At 55.9% G+C, this 27,490-nt stretch overlaps 2 protein-coding genes and 1 non-coding gene across 3 annotated transcripts; 2 read left to right on the top strand and 1 right to left on the bottom strand.

Moving 5' to 3' along the window:
• Window positions 1-2,604: 2,604 nt before the first annotated feature.
• On the top strand, window positions 2,605-21,750 carry MEIOSIN (meiosis initiator). The gene is given in 14 exon segments (XM_036834072.1): window positions 2,605-2,679; window positions 3,675-3,788; window positions 7,910-8,029; window positions 12,623-12,734; window positions 14,148-14,282; window positions 15,165-15,410; window positions 16,380-16,488; window positions 17,323-17,420; window positions 17,907-18,062; window positions 18,484-18,557; window positions 19,537-19,701; window positions 19,778-20,022; window positions 20,890-20,979; window positions 21,582-21,750. Coding segments are annotated over 14 exon segments (1,908 nt in total).
• TRNAV-UAC lies at window positions 8,843-8,915 on the top strand. The gene has a single exon. It is a non-coding gene; the product is annotated as a tRNA-Val (tRNA).
• A 737-nt stretch (window positions 21,751-22,487) lies between the features above and the next one.
• SIX5 (SIX homeobox 5) lies at window positions 22,488-26,624 on the bottom strand. The gene is given in 4 exon segments (XM_036833300.1): window positions 22,488-23,753; window positions 24,029-24,335; window positions 24,337-24,832; window positions 25,825-26,624. Coding segments are annotated over 4 exon segments (2,202 nt in total). The 3' UTR covers window positions 22,488-23,154.
• Window positions 26,625-27,490: the final 866 nt, after the last annotated feature.

Below are 27,490 nucleotides of genomic sequence, written 5' to 3'. Positions count from 1 at the left end.
TCCCCTTAAGCTATATTTTCCTGTCCATCCTCCTCACGGGCCATGAGAGTGAACTTTCTAAAATGGAAAGTTTTCTATAAGGAACATAACTTCATGAGGGGAACTGCTATTAAGGCTCGATTCCAATGGCCCTCCTCTGAATCTTTTCTCAATTTATCTCTCTTTAATGCAGCCTCTGCCTCACTAGATTCTCACGGTCTGTGAGCCTTCCCAACTGCACTGGGAAGACTTTGGCTAAATTCCCAACTTCTAGCATAGCGCTTGTCACACAGTAGGCCCTCATTAAACATGCGCTAAAGGGAAAAGTTGGCAACCGGACACCAGAGGTTGGGAAGGGAGACTGGTCACATCTCCCTTGCGTCCGGAGAATTGGCAGTTAGGGAGAGCCCGCCTCCTCATTAGGCTCCACTGGCTCGGGACCTCAGAAGTGGCCTGGGGGCGGGGCCTGAGGGGGCGGCACCTGCCGAAAAGGCGGGCAGCTGAGCGAGCGCTGATTGGGCAGCTGAGCGAGCGCTGATTGGTCGGCACTTTGGCGCGCACCGGCAAAGAGTGTGTCAGGAGGCGCGAGGCCAGGCTAGCGCTGTGCTGGAAGACAGGGCCTTCCCAAGGCGCGCGTGCGCACGGCCACTCGAACCCTGCCGTTTCCCCTCTCCAGTCTCGCACCCAACACATTTTGGCGGGAAGTGGTGAGGGCGTGGCCTGGCCTCAAGAGTTCGCTCTTGCTCTCCTCAGGCCTCGCGCAGGAGCCTCGCGCCAAAGGGGATTCGCGTCCACCTCACGCCCGGGCTGGGAACGTGGTGGCTGAGGCCGGCCTGAGGTTCGCGCACGCGGCCAGCCTACCGGGACCAGCACGAGACGCTGGCTGACAGGGCTCCCAAGTGTGGGACTGGCGCAAAACAAGAAGGGGGGTGCTCACGCCATTGTGCACGTCCTGAGGCGGGTGCTGGAGGCCAAGGGGAACGGGGCGGGTGACTAGCCGGCCAGAGGGGAGCCTGGGGTCCACTTCGTGGTCGTGGCCTCCCTCTGGGAGTTTCAGGCAGACGGGAGGGCGGGTGTGCCTTGGGTGCCCGGGCCCTGGGGGAGGCAGGACCCGAGCAGCAGAGCCGGAGTTTGGGTTTGAGGCTGGGCCTAGGTTTTGGGGATCCACGCTCAAGTTTCAGATACGAAGTCTCTGAATAGGGTTGGGGATTTGGGGGTCACAGATTAGGATCTGGGGTCTCGGGATTTGTGTCTGGAGAGAACTCGTTTTGGAAATCTGAAGGTCTTGGGTTTTGTGGCTGGAAGCTTTCCTGTTGGAATCAGAGATCCTAGTCTGGGGATCTGGAAGTCTAGAATAGTATTTTGGGGGTCCGGGGTCTAATTTGGGAGGATTGAAGCTTCAGTGTAGATTTAGGGTCTAGAGTCTCAATGTAGAGTATATGAGGTATGAGATTTAGAGTCTGGAGTCACAGTTTGGAACTTTGAGAATTGTTAGGGCCTGCAGTCCCCCACATTGAGTATGAGGCTTCAATTCTAGAGTTTGGGTTTCAGAGTGGAACTCACAGGTGGGATCTCAGTTTAGGGCTGGGGGTCACAACTTGAGGGTCTGAAGTGACAGTTTGGGGATCTAGAGGTCTTTGTTTTAGGATCTGAGGTCAATTTGGGGGGCTGAGGTTTGCTTTGGGGAGATTGGATTTCTTACTTTAGGGTTTGGGTTCTCAATATTAAGGTTTGTGGCCTGTGTATTTTTCTTTTTTTAATTAATTAAATTATTTTTATTTTTGGCTGCGTTGGGTCTTTGTTGCTGCGCGCGGGCTTTTCTCTAGTTGTGGCGAGCGGGGGCTACCCTTCGTCGCGGTGCGCGGGCTTCTCATTGAGGTGGCTTCTCTTGTTGCAGAGCACGGGCTCTAGGCGCGCGGGCTTCAGTAGTTGTGGCACTCGGGCTCAGTAGTTGTGGCTCGCGGGCTCTAGAGCACAGGCTCAGCTTAGTTGCTCCGCGGCATGTGCGATCTTCCCGGAGCAGGGCTCGAACCCGTGTTCCCTGCATTGGCAGGTGGATTCTTAACCACTGAGCCACCAGGGAAGCCCTGGTCTGTGTTCTTAATACTAGGATTGGGTTCATATTTGGAGATCAGAAATTAACAGTTTGGGGGTCTAGAGCATCTCAGTATTAGAGTTTAGGGCGTTTAGGTTTGGAAAGGGCTCCTTTTTATGTTCTAGGTCCTCACTTTGGGAGTTTAAAGTCATAGTTTTAGTGTCTTAATATCACAGTTTAGAGATCTCAAGCCACAGTTTTCAGATCTGGTTCCCATTTCAGGGTCTGACATTTCACTGTTAAGACTGAAGTTCTGAAGTCAAAGTTTGGGAATCTGCTCCTTTTAGTTTTAGGTCTGGATCATGACTTACGGGCCCCAATTTGCAATTTGAGATTCATGGACTTCAGTTTAGAGTTTGGGCATTTTAATTTGGTCTCTTGACCTGTGTTTATGGGGACTGGAGGCTTATTTTGGGATCTCTGAGTGCTCAAAGGAGTATGATGGGGGAAATGAGGCTGCCTGTCAAGCTGTGCATTCCTCCTGGAATCCCAGAGGTCACTAATAATTCTTTCTTTTCCCCTCTTTGCAGATGTGGGATTCCAGCAAGCACTTGTGTTCCCCTAAACAGCCCAGGACCAACTCCCTGGGTCCCAGGGACAGGTAAGTGTTCCCCCGGCCCACCTCCCTTACAGCTCCAGCCACTCTGGTTAAATAATAGTAACAGTAGTGTTTACTGAGCATTTACTAGTTTGCCAGACTTTTTGCTAAGCCTTTTGCTTGTATAAAATCCTTTAATCCTTACAACAACTCCACGAGGAAGTGGGTGCGAATATTACCGCCATTTCAAGATGAGAGAACTCTGAAGTAGTTGGCAAAGATCATCTCTAAGCCCTTGCAGGTTTTGACATTCTGATTTTCTTAAATGCCCTTCCTTCCTTTCTTTTATTCACGTATTCATTTTGCCATCAAGCACCTACCAAGTGTCAGGAATCTTATAGAGGGGATTTTCCTAGCAGAGTGAGAGTTGGATCAGATTTCTCCCTTCCTCCAAAGTCTGGATAAAGAAGAGAGCCAGAGTTCATCTTATTCCCCACTGTCTTCCCCAGTGACTTTCCGCCCACCTATGTCTTCATTTATTAACTCCAAAAATAAGTGTCTGCTTTGTTCAGGTTCTCTACTTAGGTACTGTGCTCAGAAGGAGCAAATGAAGAAAATGAAGAATGCCTCTCTCGCTTGCCTTTTCCTCCTGGAATTCCAGAGGTCACCAACAATGCATTCTCTTTGCCCCCTTTCTAGATGTGGGGTATTTGTATTAATAAAGACTCTTAGTTGCAATTAACAGAAACCTAGCTAAAACTGGCTTACACGTAAAAGGGGATTTATTGGATCCTTTAAACAAAAAATTCCGGGGCATCAGGCTTGGCTGGTTCTAGCTGAGGAGTTAAATGATATGGCCAGGAATCTGCCTCTCTTTGCTCTGCTCTTGTCTGTGTTGGCTCTCCATTTGTGAGGGCAAGATGGCTCCCAGCCACTCCAGGTCCATATCCTGCCAACTTGACAAGCCTAGCAGAGAGTCTCTTTCCAGGATCCGTTGACTCTGATTGGCCAAGCCTGGGTTACAACTGCAATCCTGAACCAATCACTTGACTTCTTGGCTAGACCTTGCTTCAGTGCTCCCTAGTGGAAGGGGAGGTTGGGGTCAGCTTCTCTGAACCATATGGACTGAGAGTCGGGGAGGGATCGTTCCCCAAAGGAAACTATTACCAGAGAAGGGAGGAATTGGATGTCGGTCAACCAAAAACAACCGTTTTATCAACAGTAGTCATCCAGTACAATACCCCCACCCCATTCTCCAACATCCCTTATCCCTAAATCGTCCCAACAAATGACTGTCTACCTTCTATCTTGAACTAACATTTCGTGAGCACTCCCTATGTGCTAAACACCTTCTGGACAAGATCACACTTTCCAGCCACCTCCATTTTGTAAATGAATTATAAACAGGCTCAGAGAGATGAAGCACTTGCCCAAAGTCACACAGCAAGTGGCAGAGCTGGGATTTCAACCAGATCTGTTTGCTTCAAAAGCTGAACCTTGTAACCAACTATTATGCTGCTTCTTGGGACTGCCCCCTGCTTTGTCCCACTTTGGGACAGCTCTTACTCTTAAGTTCCTGCACATGTTAAAGCAAATTAGGGTCTGGGCCTTGGTTTTCCCATAGCTAATGTGAGAAATTTGGACTGGCTCTTGATTAAGGCTCCTTCCAGCTCCTGCATTAAAAACACATTAAGGGACTTCCCTGGTGGCGCAGTGGTTAAGACTCCTTGCTCCCAATGCAGTGGGCCTGGGTTCGATCCCTGGTCAGGGAACTAGATCCCGCAGGCCGCAACTAAGAGTTTGCATGCCACAACTAAGGAGCTGGCAAGCCGCAACTAAGGAGCCCACGTGCTGCAAAAGACCCAGAGCAACTAAATAAATAAAATATTTTTAAAAACACATTACAAATTATAGTTTATGACAGCACTGGTATAAATATGAATATAATCCAAGTTTAATTATATTCATTTATTTCTCTTCTGGTTTTAAAAGAAATTAAAACATTCTCATAAGCCCCTAAAAGTAGCACCAGCCCTAGGCACTGTGCTTACGCTTCCTGATGGATAAGTCAGTCCGGGATATAGCAATAAATAAAAGAGACAAAAATCCCTCTCCTTATGTTTATATTTATAAGAAAGAAAGAGAGAGAGAGAGAAGGAGAGGAAGGAAGGGAGGGAGGGGGGAAGGAAGGAAAGAAGGAAGGAAAGAAGGAAGGGAAGGAAGGAAGAAAGAGAGAAAGATTTCAGATGCTGATAAAGGATATGGGGATGTGACAAAGAATGTGCTTATTTAGATCAGGTAGTCAGGAAAGGCCTCTAGGGAGATTACATTTAAGCTAAGCACTGAATGGCAAGAAATCAGCCATGTAAAAATCGGGACAAAAGAACATTCCAGGTGGAGGCGATGGTAAAGGCCCTAAGGCAGGAATAAACTTGGCAGTTGAGAGAAGCAGAAAAAGACCCATGTGGCTGGAGCTGACCTGTTCCGCACAGAATCAGAGGGCAGAGCTGGGATTAGTGGGTGAAAATTAAACAGACTCTGAGGAAAGAACTTGGCTGAAACCAAAACCATCCAGCCAGGAAAGGAGCAGCCTTGAGAGCAAGTGCCCAGTTCCCGGAGGCCCCTGTGAGCAGAGCCCCAGGTCACACCTCTTCAGGACCGCTGCCCAAGAGCGGCCAAGATTTTGCATTTCCTAGTCACCCTTTTTCTCCCTCCAATTTTTTTCTTTTCCCCTGGAACTCCTGTGTTTGTGCAGAAGGCTCTCTCAGTGCTTTGCAAAACCCAGAGGAAACACCCAGGGACTAGGTGATATGAAACCCTTTTTCTCAGACATGGTCAAATAGCACCTTGAACTTAAATAGACCTGGATACTTTTCTTCCTGGCTTTCTGTGCTGTTTCTCTTTGGAGCTTCTAGGGAGTCCTCTAGAACAGCAGGAAAGTCGCATGCAGAAAATAAATATCAGGGCCAGGCAAGACGTTAGAGGTCAACCTACCCAGTGTTTCTCCACGGATAGAAACCCAGCACCCACCCTTGCCCCTCGAAATTATGGTTTCTATCAGGAAAGAACTAGAGACCAATTGGTGGTTTTGTTTTTCTTTCATTCCTTCATTCAGCTGACTAATACGTATAGTCTCCTGTACTCGTGGTGGTTCTGGGAGGGTGCACTAGAAATGCCATGCCCTGCAGAAAACACGTTAATGCTTCTCGTTGGGCTTCAGATAAAGGCAAAACTTCATACTGTGAGCCTGTAAGACCCATAAGACCCTGCGTCATCTGGCCCCTACCTTGTCCTCCAGCCTCATCTCACCCCACAGGACTCCTTGCTTTCTGTGCTCCAGACACTTCAGCTTTATTTCCTCTGACTTCTCCATGCTCCCTCTATCTGAAACCTTCCCTCTCCCCCTCCACTGATGTAGCTCCACTCATCCTTCAGAACAGCTTCTGGCCAGGTTTACTTCCTCTGGAAAAGCCTCATAGGTTAGATCAAAACCACCTATCACAAGTTTCCATAACACCGAGCAGCACCTCTCCTTTGTCCCCAGGAGGGACACATGATTCATGCAGTCACAGAGCCCTGAGCTTAGAAGAGCCCAATGCTTGGTTTAATGCTCTGCTCTCACCATCTTGAAATTCTTAACTTTTTTTTTTGGCCAGGCTGTGCGGCTTGTGGGATTTTAGTTCCCGGACCAGGGATTGAAGCCGGGTCCTCAGCAGTGAAAGTGCGGTGTCCTAACCACTGGACCACCAGGGAATTCCCAGAATTCTTAATTTCTGAACAAGGGGACCCACAGTTTCATTTGCAATGTCCCCACCCCCAGCAAATTATACAGCTGGTTCTGGTCCTAGTTGCCATTTTATGTTTATTTGTGTGACAATTTGATGAATGACTTTATCCCAGACTGCATTGTAGGCTCTAGAAGGGGCTGTAGTTGTTTTATAGCCTTTTGTCCCTGTCACCGATCACACTTCCTGGCACATAGTAGGGGCTCAATAAGTAATTGCTGAATGAATGAGTGAGAACGATTCTTTCAGGACTTCAGAGTTTGGTTAGGGAGATAAGTGTCTCCCACACTGCTCCCCCATGTCCTCGAGGGCAGGACAGTGATTCCTCTCCCTTTCCACAGTGTCCAGCACAGGGCCTGGCAAAGAGGGGGTGTCAGTTCGTCGGTCTGAGTAGGAACCAAAGATACATCTGTAATAAAGGAAGTGTTTTTGGCTGGGCCGTGCTGCAGGTGACACAAAGTGTTGTGGACATTCAGAGTCGGGGAGAAAAACAAGGGAGGTGGGGGAGGCTTCCTCGGGTGGCAATTGAATCAGGCCCTGAAGGAAGGTGAGATAGGGATTTGTGGAGACGAAGTGTTTGGGCCTTCCCAAAGGAGTAGCGGGAGTAGTGGCAGCGGTGTGTAATTTGGGAGAGAGACTCCAACGTCTTCATGTCTCCATCTGTCAGGAGAGAGGGGTACAGGTGTGTGTACATGGATATAGTATGAATTATGAATTCAGGGATTAGATCCTGGAAGTTCTGCATCTGCTCAGGAGTCAACCTCTTTCATGCCCTTATTTATTCAATCATTTAGCCAATAGGCGATGACTTCCCGCAGTGTGCCAGACCCTGTTCTAGGTGCTAGAGTACAGCGGTGCCCCCCACTCAGCTCTCACCCAACTGCAGGGACCAGAGAAATGCATGAGCACAGGGGCAGGGGGACCTGAGCAGAGATAGCTCACCTGTCCTGTGGAGCTGAAGTCCATTGATGGGAGAGAATGAAAGGAAGTAAGAGATGAGACCAGAAGGGTCAGGCGGGCCAGGCCATGGGGGGCATTATAAGCCATGTTAAGTAAGGGTTTAAATTTGATCCTTAATAATGGGATGGCATTGAGAGGTTTGAAGCACTTATTAAGTAACTAATGTATTCAGTCCTATTGGTAGCCCTCTGCCTCTGAAAGAATATCCTCATTCCTTTTGCACAGATGAGAAAACCATAGGCAGGTTTGTGTTTCAGAAAGATCACCGTGACTCTCGTAGAGAGTATGGCTTGGAGGAAGCCAGATGAAAGGCTGGGAGAACTATGTCAGCACATGGAGTAGGGCAGGAGCGAGGGGACGGAGAGAAGGGATTGGAGGAGGAATGGGCAAGATTTGGTGACTGATTGGACCAGGGGATGGGGGAGAGTGAGGAGTTCAGACGATGCCCAGGATTCTGTCTTGGGTGCCTGGGGCAGGGAGCTTCTCTGAGATGGGGAACACTGAGACAAGCGGTCTGGGGGGTCAGATGCCAAATTCCATTTCGGATGTCCTAACCCAAACCAACTCTTGCCCCAAAACAGGAGGCAGAGGAAAAACCACACCAACAAACTGCAAGAGCTGGCATTGCTGCTACCCGTGGCCCTGAGGACCGGTGCCAAGAAGCTCACCAAGGTAAGGGGGCTGAAGGAGAGGAGGTGGATTCGGGAGGCAGATCTGAACATATCAGCAATCGGGTTGACCTCCCTTGTCCTAGGAAACCTAGACAGACCCACCCAGTGACAGCACTGACATGGCAATGGTCCTGACTGGGAATTTCTGGGAGTCTGTGATCCCATGACCAGAAGCCTGGGGGATTCTTTCCTGCAAAGGAGGCAGGGGGAATTGGGAGGGGAAAAATAGGCAAGGTGCTGGGTCGAGGTCATCCCTCTGGGAGTCACACAGCCTGCATCTGAGCCCCCCAGCCCCACACCTGCAGAACTGGGCAGCTCGCTCAGGCTATCAGCCTCTCAAGCCTCAGGTTTCCCAGCTATAAAACAAGAAAAAAATAACTCCTCCTACTCAGAGATATTGTGAGACCGAAGTGACATGATAGCTGTGACAGGGCCTGAATAAATGTCGGTTCCCTTTCCGGGTGCCTTCTTTTGTGACTTTGTGGAGATCATCTCCATGAGGTAGGGATAAAAAACTTCTCGGTGCCTCCCCAGTGGCTACTCAATAAATGTTTATAGTGCTGAGCTAACACTTGCTCCCAGGACGAACAACTTAATATGAGATTCAGAGATCTGGAAGGTTTGGTGTGATGTTTTCTTGCTATAGTTTCTCTCATTCAGTCCCTCATTCATTCATTCATCAGCCATTTATGGAAAGATTGTCAGATGTCAGAAACTGTTCTGCCGGCAACAAGGGGAAGCAAAGGAATTTGAAACCCAGCCCTCCTCCTCTGAGAACTTAGAATCTGGTCAAGAAGATAAAGATTTAGGGACTTCCCTGGTGGTCCAGTGGTTAGGACTCAGTGCTTACACTGCTGGGGCCCGGGTTCGATCCCTGGTTCAGGGAACTGGGACCCTGCAAGCTGTGTGGCACGGCCAGAAAGAAAAAACAGAGGAAGATTTGAATGCACAATAACTGATCCAATCTAGAATGTTCTACTTGCCTTCAGAGAGGTTCAGGGGAGTGGGTGTTTGGGAGAGATTTGCCTGACCCTAACCCTATTCTTCTCCCTGCCAACCACAGCCCATCAATCACCAGATCACGCTGGTTGTCTCTCCTAAATCCCTCTCAATTGTAGGTGCTTGTATCAGTTTCCTGTGGCTGCTGTAATAGATTACCACAAACTTAGTGGTTTAAAACAACACAACTTTGTTCTCTCAGAGCGCTGGAGGTCAGAAATCCAAAATCAGTCCCACTGGACTAAAGTCACGGGGTCAGCAGGAGGCTCCAGGGGAGCATCCATTTCCTCTCCCTTTGCCAACTTCTAGAGGCCGTCTATGGTCCTTGGCTCACAGCCCCTTCCAAGCCCGCAGCGTAGCATCTTCTAGTCTCTCCTCTACCTCTGCTTTTGTCGTCATTTCGCCTTCTCTGCCTTTGACCCTCCAACCTCCTGCTCGTAAGGACGCTTGTGATTACACTGAGCCCACTCAGATAATCCAGAATAATCTCCCCATCTCAAGATCCTTAACTTCATCACATCTGCAAAGACCCCTTTGTCATACATGGCAACATATTCCCAGGTCCCGGGGACTAGGACATGGACGCCTTTGGGGGAGGCATTACGCAGAGCACCACAGTGCTCAAAACATATCTGAGGGATTTTGCCCTCTGTCCTCCCACATTTGAGCGTTTGGTGTGCGTAGGCACTGTAAGTTCGTGTCGGGGAAGGCAGAGATGACTGGGACACAGCCCCTGCCCTGGAGGAATGACAGTTGAGTCAGGGCACAGGCAGCATTTCGTCACTGACTAGATGACCACATCTCTTCGTGGAATCCTCCCCAGGCCTCAGCCCACTTTCTTTACCATTGATTCTCTGCTGTCTTAATAATCCCATTTCTTCCCCATCTTCGTCCTCCCTTAAATTCAGTCCTGGGCCCCCTGCTCCACGTACAACCAGTGACCCAGTCAGTCCCCAGCCTCCCACCAGACCAGTCTGCCTGACATGCCTCATCACAGCTCGTCCCAGGGCTGTGTGACGTGCTCAGTCCACTGCTGAATAAACTGTGGGAGCTATTATGCGTTGTTTCGCCCGTGTTTTAGATTTAGGCTGCAGCTTAGGTCCGTGGTATCCTTCCTCACCATCCTGGCTGATTAAGTGCCCCTGCCCCATGTGGTCCGTGGCTTCCCATCCCTCTGACCATCACAGCCCTCTGCACGTTACTGTGATTGTTTCCATTTCTCTGATTCCCTTTATCTTATTTTATTTTTTTAAATTTTATTTTTGGCTGCGTTGGGTCTTTGTTGCTGCGCGTGGGCTTTCTCTAGTTGCGGCGAGCGGGGACTACTCCTCGTTGCAGTGCACAGGCTTCTCATTGCAGTGGCTTCTCTTGTTGCGGAGCATGGGCTATAGGCACGTGAGCTTCAGTAGTTGTGGCGCGCGGGCGCTAGAGCACAGGCTCAGTAGTTGTGGCGCACGGGCTTAGCTGCTCCGCGGCATGTGGGATCTTCCCAGACCGGGGATTGAACCCGTGTCCCCTGCATTGGCAGGCGGATTCTCAACCACTGCGCCACCAGGGAAGCCCCCAAAGGTTTCTATTTAATCCCTTGAGAAGCCGATGAAGGTGTTCTCATCCAGATATCAACTAAGCATTTATTGGACAACTGATTTATCAGGCTCTGTGCTGGGCGATTTCTCACACACTAATTTATTTCGTCCTAATGATAATCCTCTGAGGGTGAATGAATATTCTCGTTCCCATTGCACAGATGAGAAAACCGAGGCCCAGAGAAGTAAAATGACCCGCTCCCAGTGCACAGCCAGTAAGTGGCAGGTTAGAGCCAGGCCCCAAACCAATAATCTCTTGGCTGTGTCACGTTATTCCTTAGTTAGATTATAGCTTCCTTCCCTGGATCAGGTTAAATAAGTTCAGTGACTGTATTATATTTTATGGAACGATTTCACATAAGTCACCTCATGAGACCATCCTTTTTTAAAATTAATTTTTATTGGAGTATAGTTGATTTACAATGTTGTGTTAGTTTCTGCTGTACAGCAAAGTGAATCAGTTATACATATACATATATCCACTCTTTTTTAGATTCTTTTCCCATAAAGGCCATTACAGAGTATTGAGTAGAGTCCCTTGTGCTATACAGCTGGTCCTTATTAGTTATCTACTTTATATATAGTAGTGTGTATGTGTCAGTCCCAGTCTCCCAATGTATCCCCCACCCCACAGACCATGTTTCCTGATTTGGGGTTGGAAGATTCCTGCTAACGGTTTTGTTGTTATTCTGGGGATCCAGTTCAATCCAGAAAATACTTATGGGTGTTCTTCCTTCACCAGGCTAACTCCTTTCAGTCTTCAGTTTAAATGCTGCCACTTCAGAGAGGCCTTTCTGGACACCCAAGTCTAATTTCAGAGTCACCTGTTATGCTCTTCTATTCATAATGCTTATCACACACTTGATAATTTTGTATGAATTATGAGTTTATTAAGGTCCGCTACCCTCCCTGGATTGTAAGTTCCATGAAGGCAAACAAAAGTATGTCTAGGGCTTCCCTGGTGGCGCAGTGGTTGAGAGTCTGCCTGCCAATGCAGGGGACACGGGTCGAGCCCTGGTCTGGGAAGATCCCACATGCCGCGGAGCAACTAGGCCCGTGAGCCACAACTACTGAGCCTGCGCATCTGGAGCCTGTGCTCCGCAACAAGAGAGGCCACGACAGTGAGAGGCCTGCGCACCGTGATGAAGAGTGGCCCCCACTTGCCGCGACTAGAGAAAGCCCTCGCACAGAAACGAAGACCCAACACAGCCAAAAATAAATAAAAAAAAAAAAAAAAAAAAAAAAGTATGTCTAGTTCACCCCTCCACATGGCTCTTAGTGGGTAGTATCTTTTTTAGCTTAGTGTCTCCAATATCGGCTCAGCCGGTATTTGGTGGCTGGTTGGGGGATGCCCGCTGATGCTGTAGGGCAGAGTCATTCCTTCAGTGATAACTGACTAAGTCACCTCTCGATTCTGTGTGCTTGGGATCCAGAAATCAATTAGCTACAGTCTCTACCCTCAGCTAGTTCAAGGTCAATGGGAGAGAATGATACATAAACAGATAATTATAGAACACTGTGGCAAGTGCCTTGGTGGAAACAGGCCCAGGGTGTTACAAGAGTGCGGAGGAGGGACATCTGACCCAGCCTGGGTGAGGGGTCAGGAGGGCCGGAAAGCTTCCAGAAGGGGAGAACACTGTGCTGAGGCTCAAAGGAGGAGAAGCCAGGGAGGGAGTCTGTGGGGAGAAGAGGAGGGCTTTGCGTGTGCCAATGGCCAGGGGTGGGAAGCTGAGCAGTGTGTGCCCCCAAAACTGGACCAGGAGGCAGCCAGGCCTGGGTTCAGATCCCAGCTCTGCCACTTCCTCTCTGTAGCCCAGCAAGTCCCTTTAGCGCTCTGAGCCTCCGTTTCCTTAGCTGTAACCGCCGGCTCACTGGGCCGCAGTGAGGACTAAAGGGCAGAATAGGAACCTCTCTGCAAATGGGGGGATTGCTGGGGCAGGGTCCCCGGTCCCCAGCAGCCTCACATCATCTCAGGCCCCCGCTCAACCCTGTCTTTCTTTTGGGGGCAGAAGGAGATTCTGCTGCACGTCCTGCACTACATTCACTACCTCCAGAGAAGCATCGATGCGGCCAGGGCCTTGCTCGAATTCCATACCACCGATGGGAACGGTGGACTGGGGGGTAAGTAAGTTCAGCCGACGTTTCGCAGCGCCTGCTACGTGTCAAGCATTGTCCTGGCCGTCAGGGACGCTGAGTGACTTAGACGGGTCCAGTCCTTCCTGGATCTCACAGCCTGTCTCACGGGACAAGTCAGAGGGATGTCCAGAGTGCTGTGACCCCAGAGGAGGGTGTCTGGGAAGACTGTGGTGGGAGGGGCCTTGGAGCTGGGCCTTCGAGGACAGGGAAGGGGGAACCATGCCAGGCAGAAGAAACAAGGTGAACAAGAGTCTGAAGGCACGAGAAGACACATGTGGGACGTCTGGGGACAGGCAAGTAGTTGGGTATGACTGGAGGGGCCGTGTAGCACCCAGATGATGTGCGCAGACTCCTGAGCCAGGTCCCAACTCAGGCACACGTCCTGTGACCTACACTCTCTGTGCCTCAGTTTTCTCATCTGCAAAATGGACCCATACCCCCTTTCTGTGTTTGTTGTGAGGATTGAATGAGTTAATACATGTAAAGAGTGCTGTAACATGGCTCCTGGAACAAGCCAGTCATCCCATGCTGTGTGTGCCGGCTGCTATGGTTACTGGTGTGAGGAATACACGGGCAAGAAGGGTAGGAGATGAGGCAGGGACGAGATTCTGAAGGGCCTCGAGTGCCTGGCAGAGGAGGGAGATGAAAAAGATGAGAATGACTGAAGGCCTTTAAGCCAGAGGAAAGCCATGATCAGAGTTTCTTTGAGGAAGAGGTGCCTGACATCTAGTGTGGGGACTTGCTATTAAGTAAGAAGCTGGAGTGGGGGAGATGAGTGAAGATACTTTTAGGGGTGATCTGGATGGGAGACGATAAGGCCAGTGTAGCACCATAGCTGAGGGTGTAGACAGAAGTAGGTAAATTTGGGAGTTTTTTTTTTGGCCATGCCGCACAGCATGCGGGATCTTAGTTCCCCGACCAGGGGTCGAACCCATACCTCCTGCCTTGGGAGCGCAGAGTCTTAACCACTGGACCGCCAGGGAAGTCCTTGGGAGACGTTAATGAGGAAGAGTTGAGAGGCCTGGGGGAGAGGCCCCGGGCCACCCAGGGTGGATGCTGGAGCCCCTACCATCTTGAGGAGGCTGCAGGAAGAACTGATTTGGGAGGTGGAAGACGGGGAAGCATCTGGGAAGTGTTGGGTCTGTCTTCCCTCTCAGCCGAGGCCCGGAATGGCCCTGAGGACACCTGAGTTCTCGCCTGTACTTCTGCCGCCTGGCTGCGCAACCTCAGCCAGGTCCCATCTCCTCCCGGGACCTCAGTTTCCCCATTTGTAAAGTCAGTCTGGGGACCGTGGCAGCCTCCCTGCTCCCTGTCCATCATGAAGTGCTGTCCAGAGGCAGCATTCGGGATGGATGAGGGTGAGGGCATCTGACCTGCCTCATTCTCCGTCCTGTGCAGGGCTGGGTTGGAAGCTGGCCGCGGGCCCAGCGAAGTGGAGACACTCCACCCCGTCCAGCACCCCACACTCTCATAAATCCCATCTTTGGGGAGGCTGCTGGAAACCTCGGAAGAAGAAGCTGGCCCAAGCATCAGGTACAAGCCATCAGTGGAGATAGAAGAGGGTGCAGGGGTCAGATGGGAGCGGGGCTCCTTCTCCAGGACCGTCCCCACTCCCGGGAGGCCCAGTCGGCAATCCTGAGCCCTTGACGAGGCTCTGGATTCAGATGCGCCTGGGTTCAGCTGTGGTGCCTTCTCTTCCTAGCTCTGAGGCCTGGGGGTGGGTCACTTTTCTCCTGTGAGCCTCAGCTTCCTGGTCTGGAAATTGGAGGGCCTGCCACAGGGTGGTCCTCAGATTCGGAGCCAGGCGCACCCCGCTGAAGCAGTGCTTAAGTGATGGGGCACGTGGCCAGTGCCCAGGAATGGAAGCTGCTGTCAGCATTTATCATCCCTCTGCCCAGTCATCCATCCCCGGGCCAGGGCAGCAGGGAGTGTGGGGTGACGGAAGCACCCCAGTGCGGGAGGCAAGTGTCCCAGGTCCCACCTCAGCCTTGCTACTAACACTACCTGTCCCTTCCCCTTTTAGAGCCTCCGTTTCCATGTCCTTAAAAAGGGAGTTGGACCTAATCAATGATTTCCAGCTCTGGCTGCACCTCTGAATCACTGGGGTGCTTTTAAAAATGCCTATTGCCTGTGCCTCACACCCAGAAAGTCGGGCTTCAGTGATCTGGGTGGAACCTGGGCACCAGTATTTTCAGAGCTCACAAGGTGATTCTAACGTGTGGGCAGGGGAAGGGGGTATCCGACTAGGTGATCTTTAACTGAGGATCTGGGCCTCTCCGGGAAGGACTGAGTGACCAGGCCAGGCAAAGCTTTGAAGCAGGTTACTGGGCCCAGAGCAAAGACCCCCACCTCAGCCACCTTCTGGTGACAGTCAGGCCCCCAGCCCTGTCTGACGCCATCTCTCTGCTCTCCTAGAACACCAGACCCGGGCCCAGAACCCTCGTCGCTGTCTGGCCCTGGACAAGCCTGAGAAGCAGGTGACCCCATCCCCAGACAAGAGAGGAGGAAACATGGTGGGGACCATCACCCCTCCAAGATGCCTCGACTCCTGCAGTCACCCCAAGGCTGTGTCATCCCCGTCTCAAGGTGACAGAAAGGGAGGAAGATCCTGGCTGACATTGCTGCATGTGGCTGAGAACAGCATCCACTGTGACATCTCAAGTTGGTGTCTTTCCTCTCCACTAACTTAGCCACTCGTTTATATACCACTTGTCAGGCACCCTCGACGTCCCAGGCACAGTCCTAGTCGCCAGGGATTCTACAATGGACAAGAGAGATGCTGTCTCGCAGCCTCTTGCCAAGTTTCCTTTTCCCTTCAGGCTCTGTTGGGGGTGTAAGCAGGGGACAGGGTCACAGGACTGGGGGCAAGAGCAGGGCCGCCTCGTGAGCCTTCCTTCACTTGAAGCAGCCAGACAAACGCTCTTGTGAGTCCCCATCCCTTTGCCAGCTTGCAAACGTGTGACACCCCCAGAGATACGGGCGCGACCGGAAGGCGAGGCCTCAGGTCATCCTATTCCTCTGTCTGTTCCTTCAGCCTTTCCTCCCAGAGCATCTCCTTTGGGCCAGGCCACGTGCGCGGTGCCGGTGACAGTCCAGTGACGGAATCCCACGCTCTCACTTCCTGGGGTCGCCCAGGAGGCTGTGGGAGCCCCAAGGAGGCGCCTGACCCACCTGGGGAGGGAGGGTGTCCCAGATCTTGCGCTAATCTTGTGACCTTGGGCCAGTTACTTGATATCTCAATGCCTCAGTTTACTTAACTGTAAATGGGTATTATAAAAACCATACCCTTTGGTAAAGGGCTACCGAGTAGTATGTAAAACGATTAAAACCGTGCTGCCTTGGTAAGCACTATATACTTGTTTGCTCTCGTCATCTTCATCATCATCATTCTGCTTAAGGATTTTATCTTCCTTAGAGCTTCTGATAGGGACGTGGGATTCCAGAAACCTGCGGGTGATTCAGGGAGCCCCCAAACCTCACGCAGAGGCCCCAGAGCCTGAGGTTTTAGCTGGGATGGGGGGAGGGAGAGGCTGTGGCATACCCCAGCACCTCTCCGTCCCTGCCTCTGTGAGTCCCGGGATTTGGGCCCGTCACAGGAGTGACCATCCTGACTTGCCCCACCCCCCGTAGGCTGCTGTTGCAAAAACAGTGCCCAGGATTCAGGGCCTTACCCTGCCTTCGAGGCCCAGCAAGGGATTGAGAGGATCCATTTTCTCAACGGGACCCAGCCCCGTCCCAGGTAAGGGAAGCCCAGGGATGTGAGTGGAGGAGGCTGAGGCGTTTGGTGGGATTGGCTAAGGCTTGGTGAGAAATGGGGTCAATCACCACCCTCGACTGGTGTCTGTGGAGTGAGCACTTCCGAGGGCCTAGCTTTGCGTCAGGCATCGTGAGCTCGAGGGAAAGCCTTGCTTCCTAGGTGCTGACCAGGGCCGCAGCCCCTCCCTGCCTCCCGTCCCGCCCTCTAGCCTGTCCCCACTAGTCACCTGCATGGCTTTTCTAACACACAAGACCTTGATCATGTCAGTTTTCAGCTTTAAGCTACTCCCTCCTGTTGGGTAGAGCCCAGATATCTTAATTGGCATTTGAGACCCTCTCTGGTCCCAGCTCACCTTGCCAGCCCCCTTTCCTGCTCCTCAACTGCGAACCTTACCCTTAACACCACCAAATATTCGCCACTCCCTGCGGGAGCCACGCCCGTGTCCCCTCTGGGCTTCTCACCCTCTGTTCCCTCTTCCTGGAAGCTTGATCCCTTCGTCCACCTGGAAAACTACCCATCCTTCAAGCTTAGCTCAGCTCAGTCCTCCCTCCTGCCCTGCCCGCCGTCTGTGTCCTCCTCAAAGCCCCATCACAGCTCTGCCCCCGTTTAGTCAGCTCTGATTACAGCTGGCCTCTCCTTATAAGCCCTGAAGCTCCTCGAGGGCGGGCGCCCCCCAGCGGCCGGCACGGAGAGATCCCTGTCTGAGTCCACAGTGGGCGACACTGAGACACCCAAAGGGGAAAGGGCTCGCCCCAGGGCCCACGGTGTTTCCAGCCCGGGGCTCCAGGTCTGCCTCTTCAATTCCACCTCTTGCAGGCAGAAGCTGGTGTACGATTACAGCGAGGAGGTGGACAAGGAGTCCCCAGATGCTGACCCTTGGCTTCCTGCCTGGACCCCAAAGGGCAGCGACCATGGTGACTGAAGCTCTGTCTTTCCTCCTTGTAGCCTGGGGTGGGGTCTTCTTGGTACCTTCCTTCTGAGGATGTCTGTGGAAGGGGGGAGAGCGGGAAAGGGATGGATGTCCGCTAAGCACAGGGATGGCAACACACAGCCTGCCCACTGTCCCTGAGCCATCGGTTGCCATGGCAGACGTTGCTGATCAATCATTACTCTTTCTGTTGATCCCAGACACTGCCTCAGAATCTTTCTTAACACAGAGCTCCAGATAGCTAAAATCAGTCTATTGGATCTGGCACATCATGATATTGATTTTTTTCCTGGGCATCCCTAACAAGATGCCAGGCATCGTGCCTCTTAATTTCCTCTTCCAAGCACTCACAACAAGGAATTGACACAGTCACCTTTCCCCAGTGTCTGGCACCATCTGCTCAAAGCCAGCTGCTGTGCTGGGGGAGAGGGCAACCTCTGACATACCCTCAAGCCTGATATTTCCTTTTCAGGGAGCCCACTCGCCTTGGGGCCTCCCCAGATTGACAACTGGAAGGCAATAGGCCACCCGAGCGAGATCCTAGGGCTCAGCCCCTCCCTCTTCAGCTCCCCGGGGAAACTGCAGCCAGAACAGATCCTGGAGGATGGCACCGAGTACCTGACCCAAGGTGAGCACCCAGGGCTGGACCTGATGCTTGGTTCATTCAAAAAAAACACCTACAGTGACGCCCACCAAGTGTGCAGCCCTGTGCTGGCAGTGCTGGATAACCAGGGATGAATCCCACCCAGGATGAATCCCATCCCAGCCCTCGAGGAGTCCACAGCCTGGTGGGGAGCAGCCCCAGGCCAGCGTGGTGCGTGGAAGGCTCCAGGAGCCTGTAATAGGGACCCACTTGCTCTGCCCAGGTTGGTGGTTCCCCACGGGAGCTGGCCTGTGAGCTGGATTTGGACTTGGGGCAGAAGATCCCAAAGCCAAAAGCCAGAGAAGGGCACTCCGGCTAGCAGGGATGGCGGGACAGAGGCACAGTGCCCTGAGAGAGGTGTTTCTGTCCCAGCCACCCCTCTGGTCTCCCTCCCTGCCCCCGACAGCTCTCTCTGAAGAAGTATTCTTAGATCCTGCGTCTTCACCTTCTGCCTGCATGCTTGAGGGACCACAGAAGAAGGTAGGCATCTGCCCACGCATCTGTCCACACACAAGTCCATCCTTCCTTCCACCTGCTTGATCCACTCATCCGTCCCCTCGACCTTTCAGCTCCTCCCCCACTCACCTGTCCATCCATCATGCTTCTCCTCATCCTTCCAGAGACTCATCCACCATCTGTGCCCTCACCTGCCTGCCCGTCCTTTGAACACTGCCTGCTGGCCACCAGGCGCCCTGCTCTGTGCTGGGCCCTTAGAATGAACCAGACACAAAGATAAAAGCTAAAAGCTGCCAGGTGCCCAGAAAAGACCCCACATAATTTTACAACTGCTCTATGAGTCAGGCTCTCTTGTGACCCCATTTGACAGATGAGGAAATTGAAAACAGCAGGTGACCCCCAGGATCCTCAGTTGGAAAGAGCCTCCTTCCCAGGCCCCCGGGCTGATTTCTGTAGCACCGTCTGTTCCAGCAGTTCAACGTCTGACTGCCAGAGGGGCAGCCCCAGCTCCGATCCCCAAATGATTCTCCCTCCAGTGTGTGGGAAGGTGGCCCCCCTGCCTCAATGAATAGCTGAATCTGCTGTAGAAACAAAAATAGACACCTTTAGCGGAGCTCTTGGAAGCGCAGCCACTGCACCAAGTGCCTCTCGGCCTTGCAGAGGATGTGTAGTGACACCATCCGTGCGTAAAACTGAGACTCAGAGGAGTTAAGACTTGTCCGGGGCGTCACGGCTACTTCACAAGGTGGTAAACTGATGGGATTGAGAGAGAGTGCCCCAGAATAGGAGGCAGAAGACCCCCAGCCCCCTCCTCTCTGACCCGCTGTGGGAACTGGGGAACCGTTGCTGGAATTTCTGAGGAGGTGTCTGGACGAGGCCGTTTTGAGCCTGAGCTGTTTGTGGTGATGCTCGTGTGACCTCCTAGAAAAGCAGTGAGTGGGGGCCGTGAAGGGACGGCACTGCCCCCCTCCGTCTCCCCCCACCTTTCTCCTTCACCCCCCAGGACACACCCCCTGAGGCCCCCGAAGACCTTCCTGACTCCCACAGCCAGTGCCGGTCCTTGGTCTTGCTGGACCACTGCTATCTGTCGCTGAGTGAGAACAGCAAGGTGTCGTCCAGCCCCAGCTCGGAGGACACGGACACAGACTCGGCGTGGAGGCAGCAGGAGGTGAGGGAGACAGAAAGCCATCCGCCTGGTCAGTCCGTGTCTCCTGCCCGCCCTCACCTCTCTGTCTCCCACCCAGGACGCTCAGGCCAACCTCGAGGGCCTGCAGTCCTCCAGCGATGAGGATGAGGTCTACACGTGGACCCCCGCCCAGCGGGCCTCAGCCCTGCGCACCGCCGGGAGGAAGGCCAGGAAGGGCAGGGCAGGCAGGGGCCTCGTGAAGCCCAAGGAGAGCAAGCAAGCACCCTGCCCCACCCAGATGAAGAAGAAGTGTATCAACGGCTTCATCATGTTCTGCAGGATGAACCGGAAGCAGTACATCAGGTGGGAGGGCGTCCTCTTGGGCCCTGACTGGGGCCCCACCTCACTGTCCATCCACCCGCAGAGCGTGCCACCCCCTGCTGCCGACGCGTTCCTCAGCCACGCTCTCCTGGCCTCCCCCTGGCCCCGTGGCACTGGTCAGGCCTGAGCACTGCAAGCAGTGAAACTCAGCTCAGACTTAGGAAAACAAGGAAACTAACTGGCTTGAATTAATTAATATAGTGAACTAATTAATATAATTAATTAAATGTATATAACCTGAAAAAAGAGGAGCCACCTTCGGACGTGGTTGGTCCTTGGGCTCAAAGGACGCTGCCCGGGATCCTTGTCCCCCTCCACTCCGCGCTCTGGGTTGCCTTTGTGCTCCATCACGCTGGGCTGGGCTGGGGGCAGGCTCACCCGCAGGAGCTTCAGGCTCGTGTCCTGTCTCCCGCCCCAGCAACCCTGTTGGGGGAGAGCTCCTCATTTCTAAGATTTCACGCAAAAGTTCTTGGGGCCGACTTGATGTGATCTATCAGGCGCCGACTTGATGTGATCTATCAGGCGCCTAGCCCTGAACCGATCTTGCCAGCCTGCAGCCTCCGTGGAGAAGAGGTGGTGCTGGTACCGGAGTGGCGGATGCAGGTCCCAGGACACCGGGTGGCCCCTTTCCAACCACCATGTAGTCCAGCTCCCTTCTTTGCCACCTCTGCTCCGGGGGGCGCGAAAGGGGGCATCTTTCAGGGCAACACGGAAAGATCTGAGTTCTCAGATTTGGAAAGCTGCGGCTCTGAGAGGGCCAGGGACCCTTGTACGGTCACACCGTTGGCCTTTGCCCAAGCCAGGCGAGGCTGCAGGCCTCTCCTCACCTCATCCTCCCTCCTGCCCCAGAGCCTGCCCTGGGACCGCATCCACGTCTGCCACCAAGGAGCTGGCCCAACTCTGGCGGGTGATGACCCTGAAGGAGCGGAGACCATATTGGTGAGCAGCCCCTGCCCAGAAGGTGTGGGTGGTGGAGGCGGGGGCCCCCCACTCCTCAGCCTGCTCTGATTTTCAGAGCCTTGAGCTCTGTGATGTTGGAAACAGGTTGGGAGTTTCCTCGGGCAGGAGATTTGGGTGTCACGAGCTCTTATGAAAGAGTTGGGGTGACAGAAGCAGAGCGGCGCTCTACCCCTGCCTGTAACTTAGAAGGGCAAACAGCTGAATTCTGGATTTGGACCCCACTGCCCTAAACTTCCTTTGCCCTCTCTGCCACAGGGAGTTTCTCAGAGCAGAAAACTGGGAGTTAACTTCCCTGTCGCTTGGTCTTCTCCTTCTCTTCCCCTCTTGGTGCCCGCTCCCTCCTGAAACCCTCTCCTCTCCACCTGCCCAGCTTGCAGCTGGCCCCGGAAACACACGGGCGCGTGTGCAGATGGTGACAGGTCTCACGGGAGCCAGTGGCTCCCCCGCTGGGGCCAAATAAAGCCCTGGCCGCCCCCTCAGCCCAGGCCCTGGTCACTGCTGGGGCCAGAGCACTAGGGGTGGGACAGAGATGGCCGGGAGGCGACCGAGGAACCCCGCCCATCCTGCCACCTCTCCCCCAGCACCAAAGCGCGCAGGTTCAGCCGCCGGCACAACCGGATCGTGAAGAAGGGCAGCTCCAGCAGCGAAGACGAGGACTGGGAGCCCCCCAAGCCCTTCTACCAGCTGCTGGCTGAGAAGGCCCGCTGCTCCGCAGACACCGCCTCTCCGCCACCCCCTCACCGCGCGTGAGGGCAGCCTCGCCCCCTCCGCCACCGCCTCGCGGCTCCTGCAGCCGTGGTCTGAAACCAGGCGCCGGTGGTGAAGAGGTTGTCTCGTCCTGGGCATCACCGCCGCTAGTGCAGATCCCCTCGGTCAGGCACCCCCAGGTTGGCAGGCGGCTATTTATTGACCCCGGTGCTTTGTGCGTTTGCCTTGTACAGGGCAGCCTGAACTTCTCCTGCCCAGGTTCTGCAGGAGTCTCACAGCCCCTTTCGAGCCTGGCCTGGCCTATCAGAGGAGCCGCAGGTGGGGAGGAAGGACCCCCCCCCCCACCCCACCCCTCACCCCCCACCCCCACCCTGCCCTCCGACACACAATGAAATGCGAGGAGGTGAAGTTGCCCTCTGCCTGTCCTTTGCCCAGCCCAGAATCAAATGCTTTCACCCCTGTTCAGTCGTACCTCACTCTATGCCTCCGGCCCTGTTCTATTTATAGATTATTTATTGTTTTCAACTAAATAAAGTGGAAACTGCTACCAGCAAGAGACAGACCCGGGCGGGCCCCTGGTCCCCTGCTTTCTCAGCTCTGCTCACGGCAGGCACCTTCCCAAGCAGCACCACAAATCTGACCTCCACCCCTGTTCCCCCTCAGAGAACATCTGGTCAGAAAGCCAGAATCTCAGGGTGAGCTTTTTGTGGTTCAGCTTTTCCTTGGGCAAATCGTTGGACGATAACCCACACCCCCCGAGGTTCTAGTTGTCTGTTAACTTTATTTTAATTGAAATGAAGGCATAACATGTCCTAGAAAAATAAAGATTTAGGATACAAACTAGACACAGGGGTCAGGGTTGGCCCGAGGGTCAAGGGATCTTTGGTCTGGGGCTGGACGTGCTCCCGAGGGCTCTAGTCCAGGAGGAGCTAACGGAGGACCCTGGCCCACAGACCGCACACCCGCATCCCTCGTGGGCAGGAAGGGCCCGGCGGGGAGGGTCCGTCAGTCTCCGGGCACAGGACTGCCCGTCCTCCACCCTCGGATTCCAAGCAGTTCTGGGAACACTGGATGTCAGTGGAGCTATTAATAGTGTTTCAGGGAGTGATAGGGAGAGGGCTCAAGGGGGTTGGAAATCCAGCCATTCGGCAGGGCTTTCAGCTCACAGCTAGTACCAGGTCGAGGGGGGCAGAGCCCCTGAGTCAGGAGCCCCAAATCTCCCCATGTAGATCAGGAGGCAGAGCAAGGAGAGGGCTGTAACAGAGGAGGCGTCCCGTCAGAGGACGGTGCCCCGGACAGGAGTGGGCCTCCAGGGCGTGGAGAGGTTGAGCGGCCGCGGGGAGGGTGTAGTGTGTGTGGATGGCAGCCGTCTTCGTGTTTGAGAGGCTCCCTCCTCCCCGCCGTCCTCGAGCACCATTGTCAGGGGAGGCCACGGGGCCCGGCGCGTCACAGTTCCAAGGGCTCTTCCACAGGCACCGACTGTAACTGGGTCAGGACCTTGGTCTCCGCTTCCAGCCCCTCGTCAACCTCGCCCCCCGCCGTGGCCCCCAGGAGCAGCCCCTCGGGGTCGGGGTCCGGCAGCCTCAGCACCGTGTGGGGGGCCTGTGTCCCCAGCCCCTTCTCCGCCTCTAGCAGCCCCTCGGTGCCGGCGCTCAGTTCCAGCCCGGCTGGCCAGATCGGCACGGCCGCGGGCGACAGCAGGAGCCCCTCGGGCGGAGGCGCCTGGAAGCCGGGCAGGAGGCCGGAGGAGTCTGGGGAGAAGGGCAGGCTGGCGGCGGCCGGGGCGGGGGGCGGCTGCGCAGACAGTGCGCCTAAGGCGTGGGCCTCCGGCAGAGCGGGGCTGGGGGCCACCGGGAGGGCTCCTTCGGGGACTGAGATGGCCGCATCTGGCTTCAGGGGCAGGGCCAGGCTGGGGGCCGGCGACAGGACCTGGGAGACCAGCATGCTGGTGGGGAAGGTGGCGGTGAGGATGATCTTGCCCTGCTGCACGGCCACACCTGTCACGATGGGGCTGCCAGACACGGGGTTGGCCAGCAGGAAGTTTCCTGTGGGGAGAGGAGAGGGGCCAGGCGCAGAGGTGAAGAGTACGCCGCTGGAGGGCAGGCAGGGAGATCAGCCGGAGGCAAAAGGAGTCCCTTCAGGGTCAGGGTGAGGCCAAGTCTGCGTGGCTCGAGCCTCAGGGTACTGCCTGGCACGGGAGGGTCTGGGACCCGCTGGGGATGAGCTCCCCACTCCCCACCGTTGCCCCAGGAAGCCCACTGACAGCGCCATCCCTCCCTGAGGTAACTGTACCCCCCGCCCAGCCACCAGAAAGGGGTACCTGGGGCAGTGGCCGAAGGCAGCTGAAGGGCAGTCACGCCCACCCCAGAGTTTATCAGGTGCACGTTGGCAGGGCCCGGGGCAGCTGCCACCTTCACGGGGCTGCCTGGCCCAGCTGCCAACAGCTGCAGTGGCCCCACAGCCTGAGGCAAGGTCACCACCTGGGAGGTGGGCACCACCTGGGGCAGGTTCAACAGTGGGGAGGTGGGGCCCAGGCCGGCAGGGTAGCCAGGGGGTGGGGAAAGTGGCACCACTTGTGGAGCAGCCACGGAAGTCACTGGTCCTGGGGGCAGAGGAAAGGTGGCAGCTGGCGGGGGGGCCAGGCACCACTTGGGGCAGTGGCCCTGGGACCTCCTCTCCAGGCGGCCCTGAAGCAGCCACCTGGGCCCCCTTGGTCTCAGGGGCTTCAGGCTGAGCCTCCTCCAGGCGAACCTCCCCAGTCTGAGGGTCCAAGACCAGGGAGGTCTTGCCCTCGCTGGCCCCCTGGGGGCTGGGCTGCGGTGCAGGGGCGCCCCCGCCCCCGCCGAGCAGCAGGGGGCCCAGGCTGGAGGCCTCGCCCAGGGCCAGGCTGTTGATGATGACGGGGCTCCCATTGAGGAGCACCGCTGGAGAGCTGCCGGCGGCCAGGAAGCTCCCGTTCACCAGGATGGAGGAGGAGGCGGGGCACGGCGCGGGAGGGGCGGCCCCGGCCAGGAATATGGAGCCCTGGGCGGGGGCCTCGGCCGCCACTGGAGCCGCCCCCCTCTCCAGGTCCTCAGGGCTGCGGCTGGACTCGTCCTCCGTAGTGGGGTTCCCATCAGATTCACTGGCCGGAGAAAGGATTGTGAGTTGTGGTCCCGAATGCTGTGTTTCCCCGCTGGCCAGCCCGATTCCTGCACGGAGCCGGCTGCAAAGTGCTCGGAGGAAGCACAAGCCGCCCACTGCCTCTCCACCTTTCCCCAGCCCAAGTTCATGTGCACCATTTCAGGGGGTTATGAAACCTCATCTCTGAGACCACCCAAGGGTCCCAGGGAGGAGCCTCTGCAATACCACTGACTAAAGGCTCAAGCTGGCCGCTTTGGGGGGCGGGAAGGAGGCCCTCCTCTCCCAACTCCTCGGCCTCAGGGCCCCGGAGGCTGAGCAACCAGGCTGCCTGAAGTCTCCTGAGTCGGCCTGAAAGCAGCCGAATGGCTTTGGAGAGAGTAAGGAGGTAGTCGCCCGCTCAGTTCCCGGTGCCCTCCCCCGACCCCCCTCCTCCCCGGGCGTCGGAGGAGTAGGAGGCCGACGCGCAGGGTGGGAGGAGAAGGGCTTGGGTTACAGGGAAACCGGAGCTGGGGAAGGTTCACGTTTCACAACAAAGACAGAAGACGGACCACGCTGTTTGGGCCCTGAGGGGGGGCGGGAAGCGGGGAGGTGAGACCGAGCAACGGTCAGGGAGGGCCTGGCCGCGAAGGGGCCTGAACAAGCCCCTACGACCGGTGGGGAGGACAAAGGCCCCTCCTCCTTTCCCGCAGTCCCTCATTTTCTCACTGCCGCCCCGAGTCTAGCCGCGGACACGGATGGGATCTGGGACGGAGCCTTGAATGGAGCAAAGAGAGGCGGTCTCTCGGCCTCCGCGAGAGGAGCATTGGTGTCCGGGTGTCTGGGAGAGGGCCGGGGCGCGTGCCCGTTCCATGCACACGGATTCCCCGCGCTCGGCTGGCGTCTGAGGGTGTGAGCGAGGGGTGTCCGAGGACAACGGGCATTGGTGGGGGCGGGGGGGCTGGTGGATGGCACGTCCCCGGGAAAGCGGGACTGGCGCCGCCCGGGTTCCCTCACCTCTTGCAGGGCGCGCCGCCGCCGCCCCCGGTCCGGTCGCGCTGTCGTCGGTTCTTGAACCAGTTGCTAACCTGCGTGAGCGAGAGGCCGGTGAGCGTGGCCAGGCGGCGCTTCTCGTCCGGCGTGGGGTAGCGGTTGCCGCGATAGCAGGCCTTGAGCGCGGCGCGGGACCGCTCCTTGAAGCAGTAGACGGTCTCTTCGCCGTCCCAGATGGTCTTGGGCAGCGGGAACTTCTTGCGCAGACGGTACTTGTCCACCGCGCCCAGCGCGCGGCCGCGGGCCCGTTCGGCCTCGTGGTAGCGCGCGCGCAGGTAGAGGTCCTGCAGAAACGCGTGGTGGGCGGCGGGGAAGGGGCGGCTCTCGAGCAGCCGGTAGAGCTCGGCGTACTCGCCCCGCTGGAAGGCCACCAGGGCCCGAGCGCGCAGCACCGGATCGCTGCCACGTAGGCGCTCGGCCGGGGGCAGTGCGCCCAGGAAACGGCTCAAGCGGCCGGCGTGGCCCGCCTGTAGCAGCGCCTCGCACACGCACGCCACCTGCTCCGGCGAGAAGCGGAGGCCCGTGGGCGGCTCGGCAGCGGCCTCGGGGGGCGACCCGGGGACGCCCGGGGATCCCGGGCCCTCCACTTTCACCGCCGCTTCGCCCGCCCCGGCCCCGGCCGCCGCCGCTGCCTCACCCTCGGCCGCCTGCAAAGTCTGCAGAAGCTGGCGCGCTTCCTCCTCCTCCTCTTCGGTCGCCGCCGCCGCCACCGCCTCCCCCCCAGCCGCCGGCCCCGCGCTCGGCTCCGCAGGCAAGGTAGCCATGTTTTGCAACTTTGGGAAGTTCCTCCCTCCTTCTCCTCCTCCCTCGGGCTTTCCCCAGCCCCCTCCCCCGCCCGTCTCCTCTCCCCGCACCCCCCCCCAGCAACTTCGCGCTTCCCGATCTTCTCCCGCCGACCCCGCGTCTCCCCCCTCACCACCGATGCCAGGCCCAGTTCTCTATTAGGGTCTCTGTCCCAGTGTCTGTGTGTGTGCCCGTCCCCCTCCCCGTCTGTTCGTGATTCTCCCTTTGTTTTCCCTCCGCCTCAGGCCGCGCTTTTTGCCTCCCCCCCGCGTGTGCCTCTGGCTCAGGGCCTCAGTTTCCCCATCGGGACAACGGAGAAGGCAACAGGCCGTCCGGGAGGGCTAAGGGCGCGAAGCCGCCTCCGCCCCGAGACTGAGCTTCTGCACGCCTCCGTCTCCAGGGTCCTCCGAAGGCCCCCCTCACTCCCCATCTCGGCCCGCGCTCCGCCCCTCGGAATTCCCGGCTCCGCAGGGGGGCGGGTCTGGCTGGGAGAAGGGGCGGGGGAAACGGGTTAGAAAGTTTGCAGCAACTTTTCTTGAACGTAAGTCAGTCCCTGGAACGGATGCGCGTGGCCCGCGCAGGCGCAGTGGTAGGAGGATGGCTGCGCTAGCTGCCAGCCCAGCAACCCCCTTCACCGCGGTCTGATGGCACAGCTGGGCCACAGCTGGACAAGAGGCGGTGCCTCCTGGTGGCCCGCTCTTCTTCTCCTATTGGCCAGATGTAGAAGCCACGCCCCGCAGCCCACCCCCACCCCTGATACGTCCGCTTCGCCTCCCGCTAGCTTGCTGCCAGGCCATTGGCCACCTCCACTCGCCTTCCTATTGGCCCACTGAAAAGCCTCCTGCCC

This window comes from Balaenoptera musculus, chromosome 19 (assembly GCF_009873245.2).
Source record: "Balaenoptera musculus isolate JJ_BM4_2016_0621 chromosome 19, mBalMus1.pri.v3, whole genome shotgun sequence".
In the NCBI taxonomy this organism is placed as follows: domain Eukaryota; kingdom Metazoa; phylum Chordata; class Mammalia; order Artiodactyla; family Balaenopteridae; genus Balaenoptera; species Balaenoptera musculus.
This window is presented reverse-complemented; position numbering and strand designations above follow the sequence as displayed.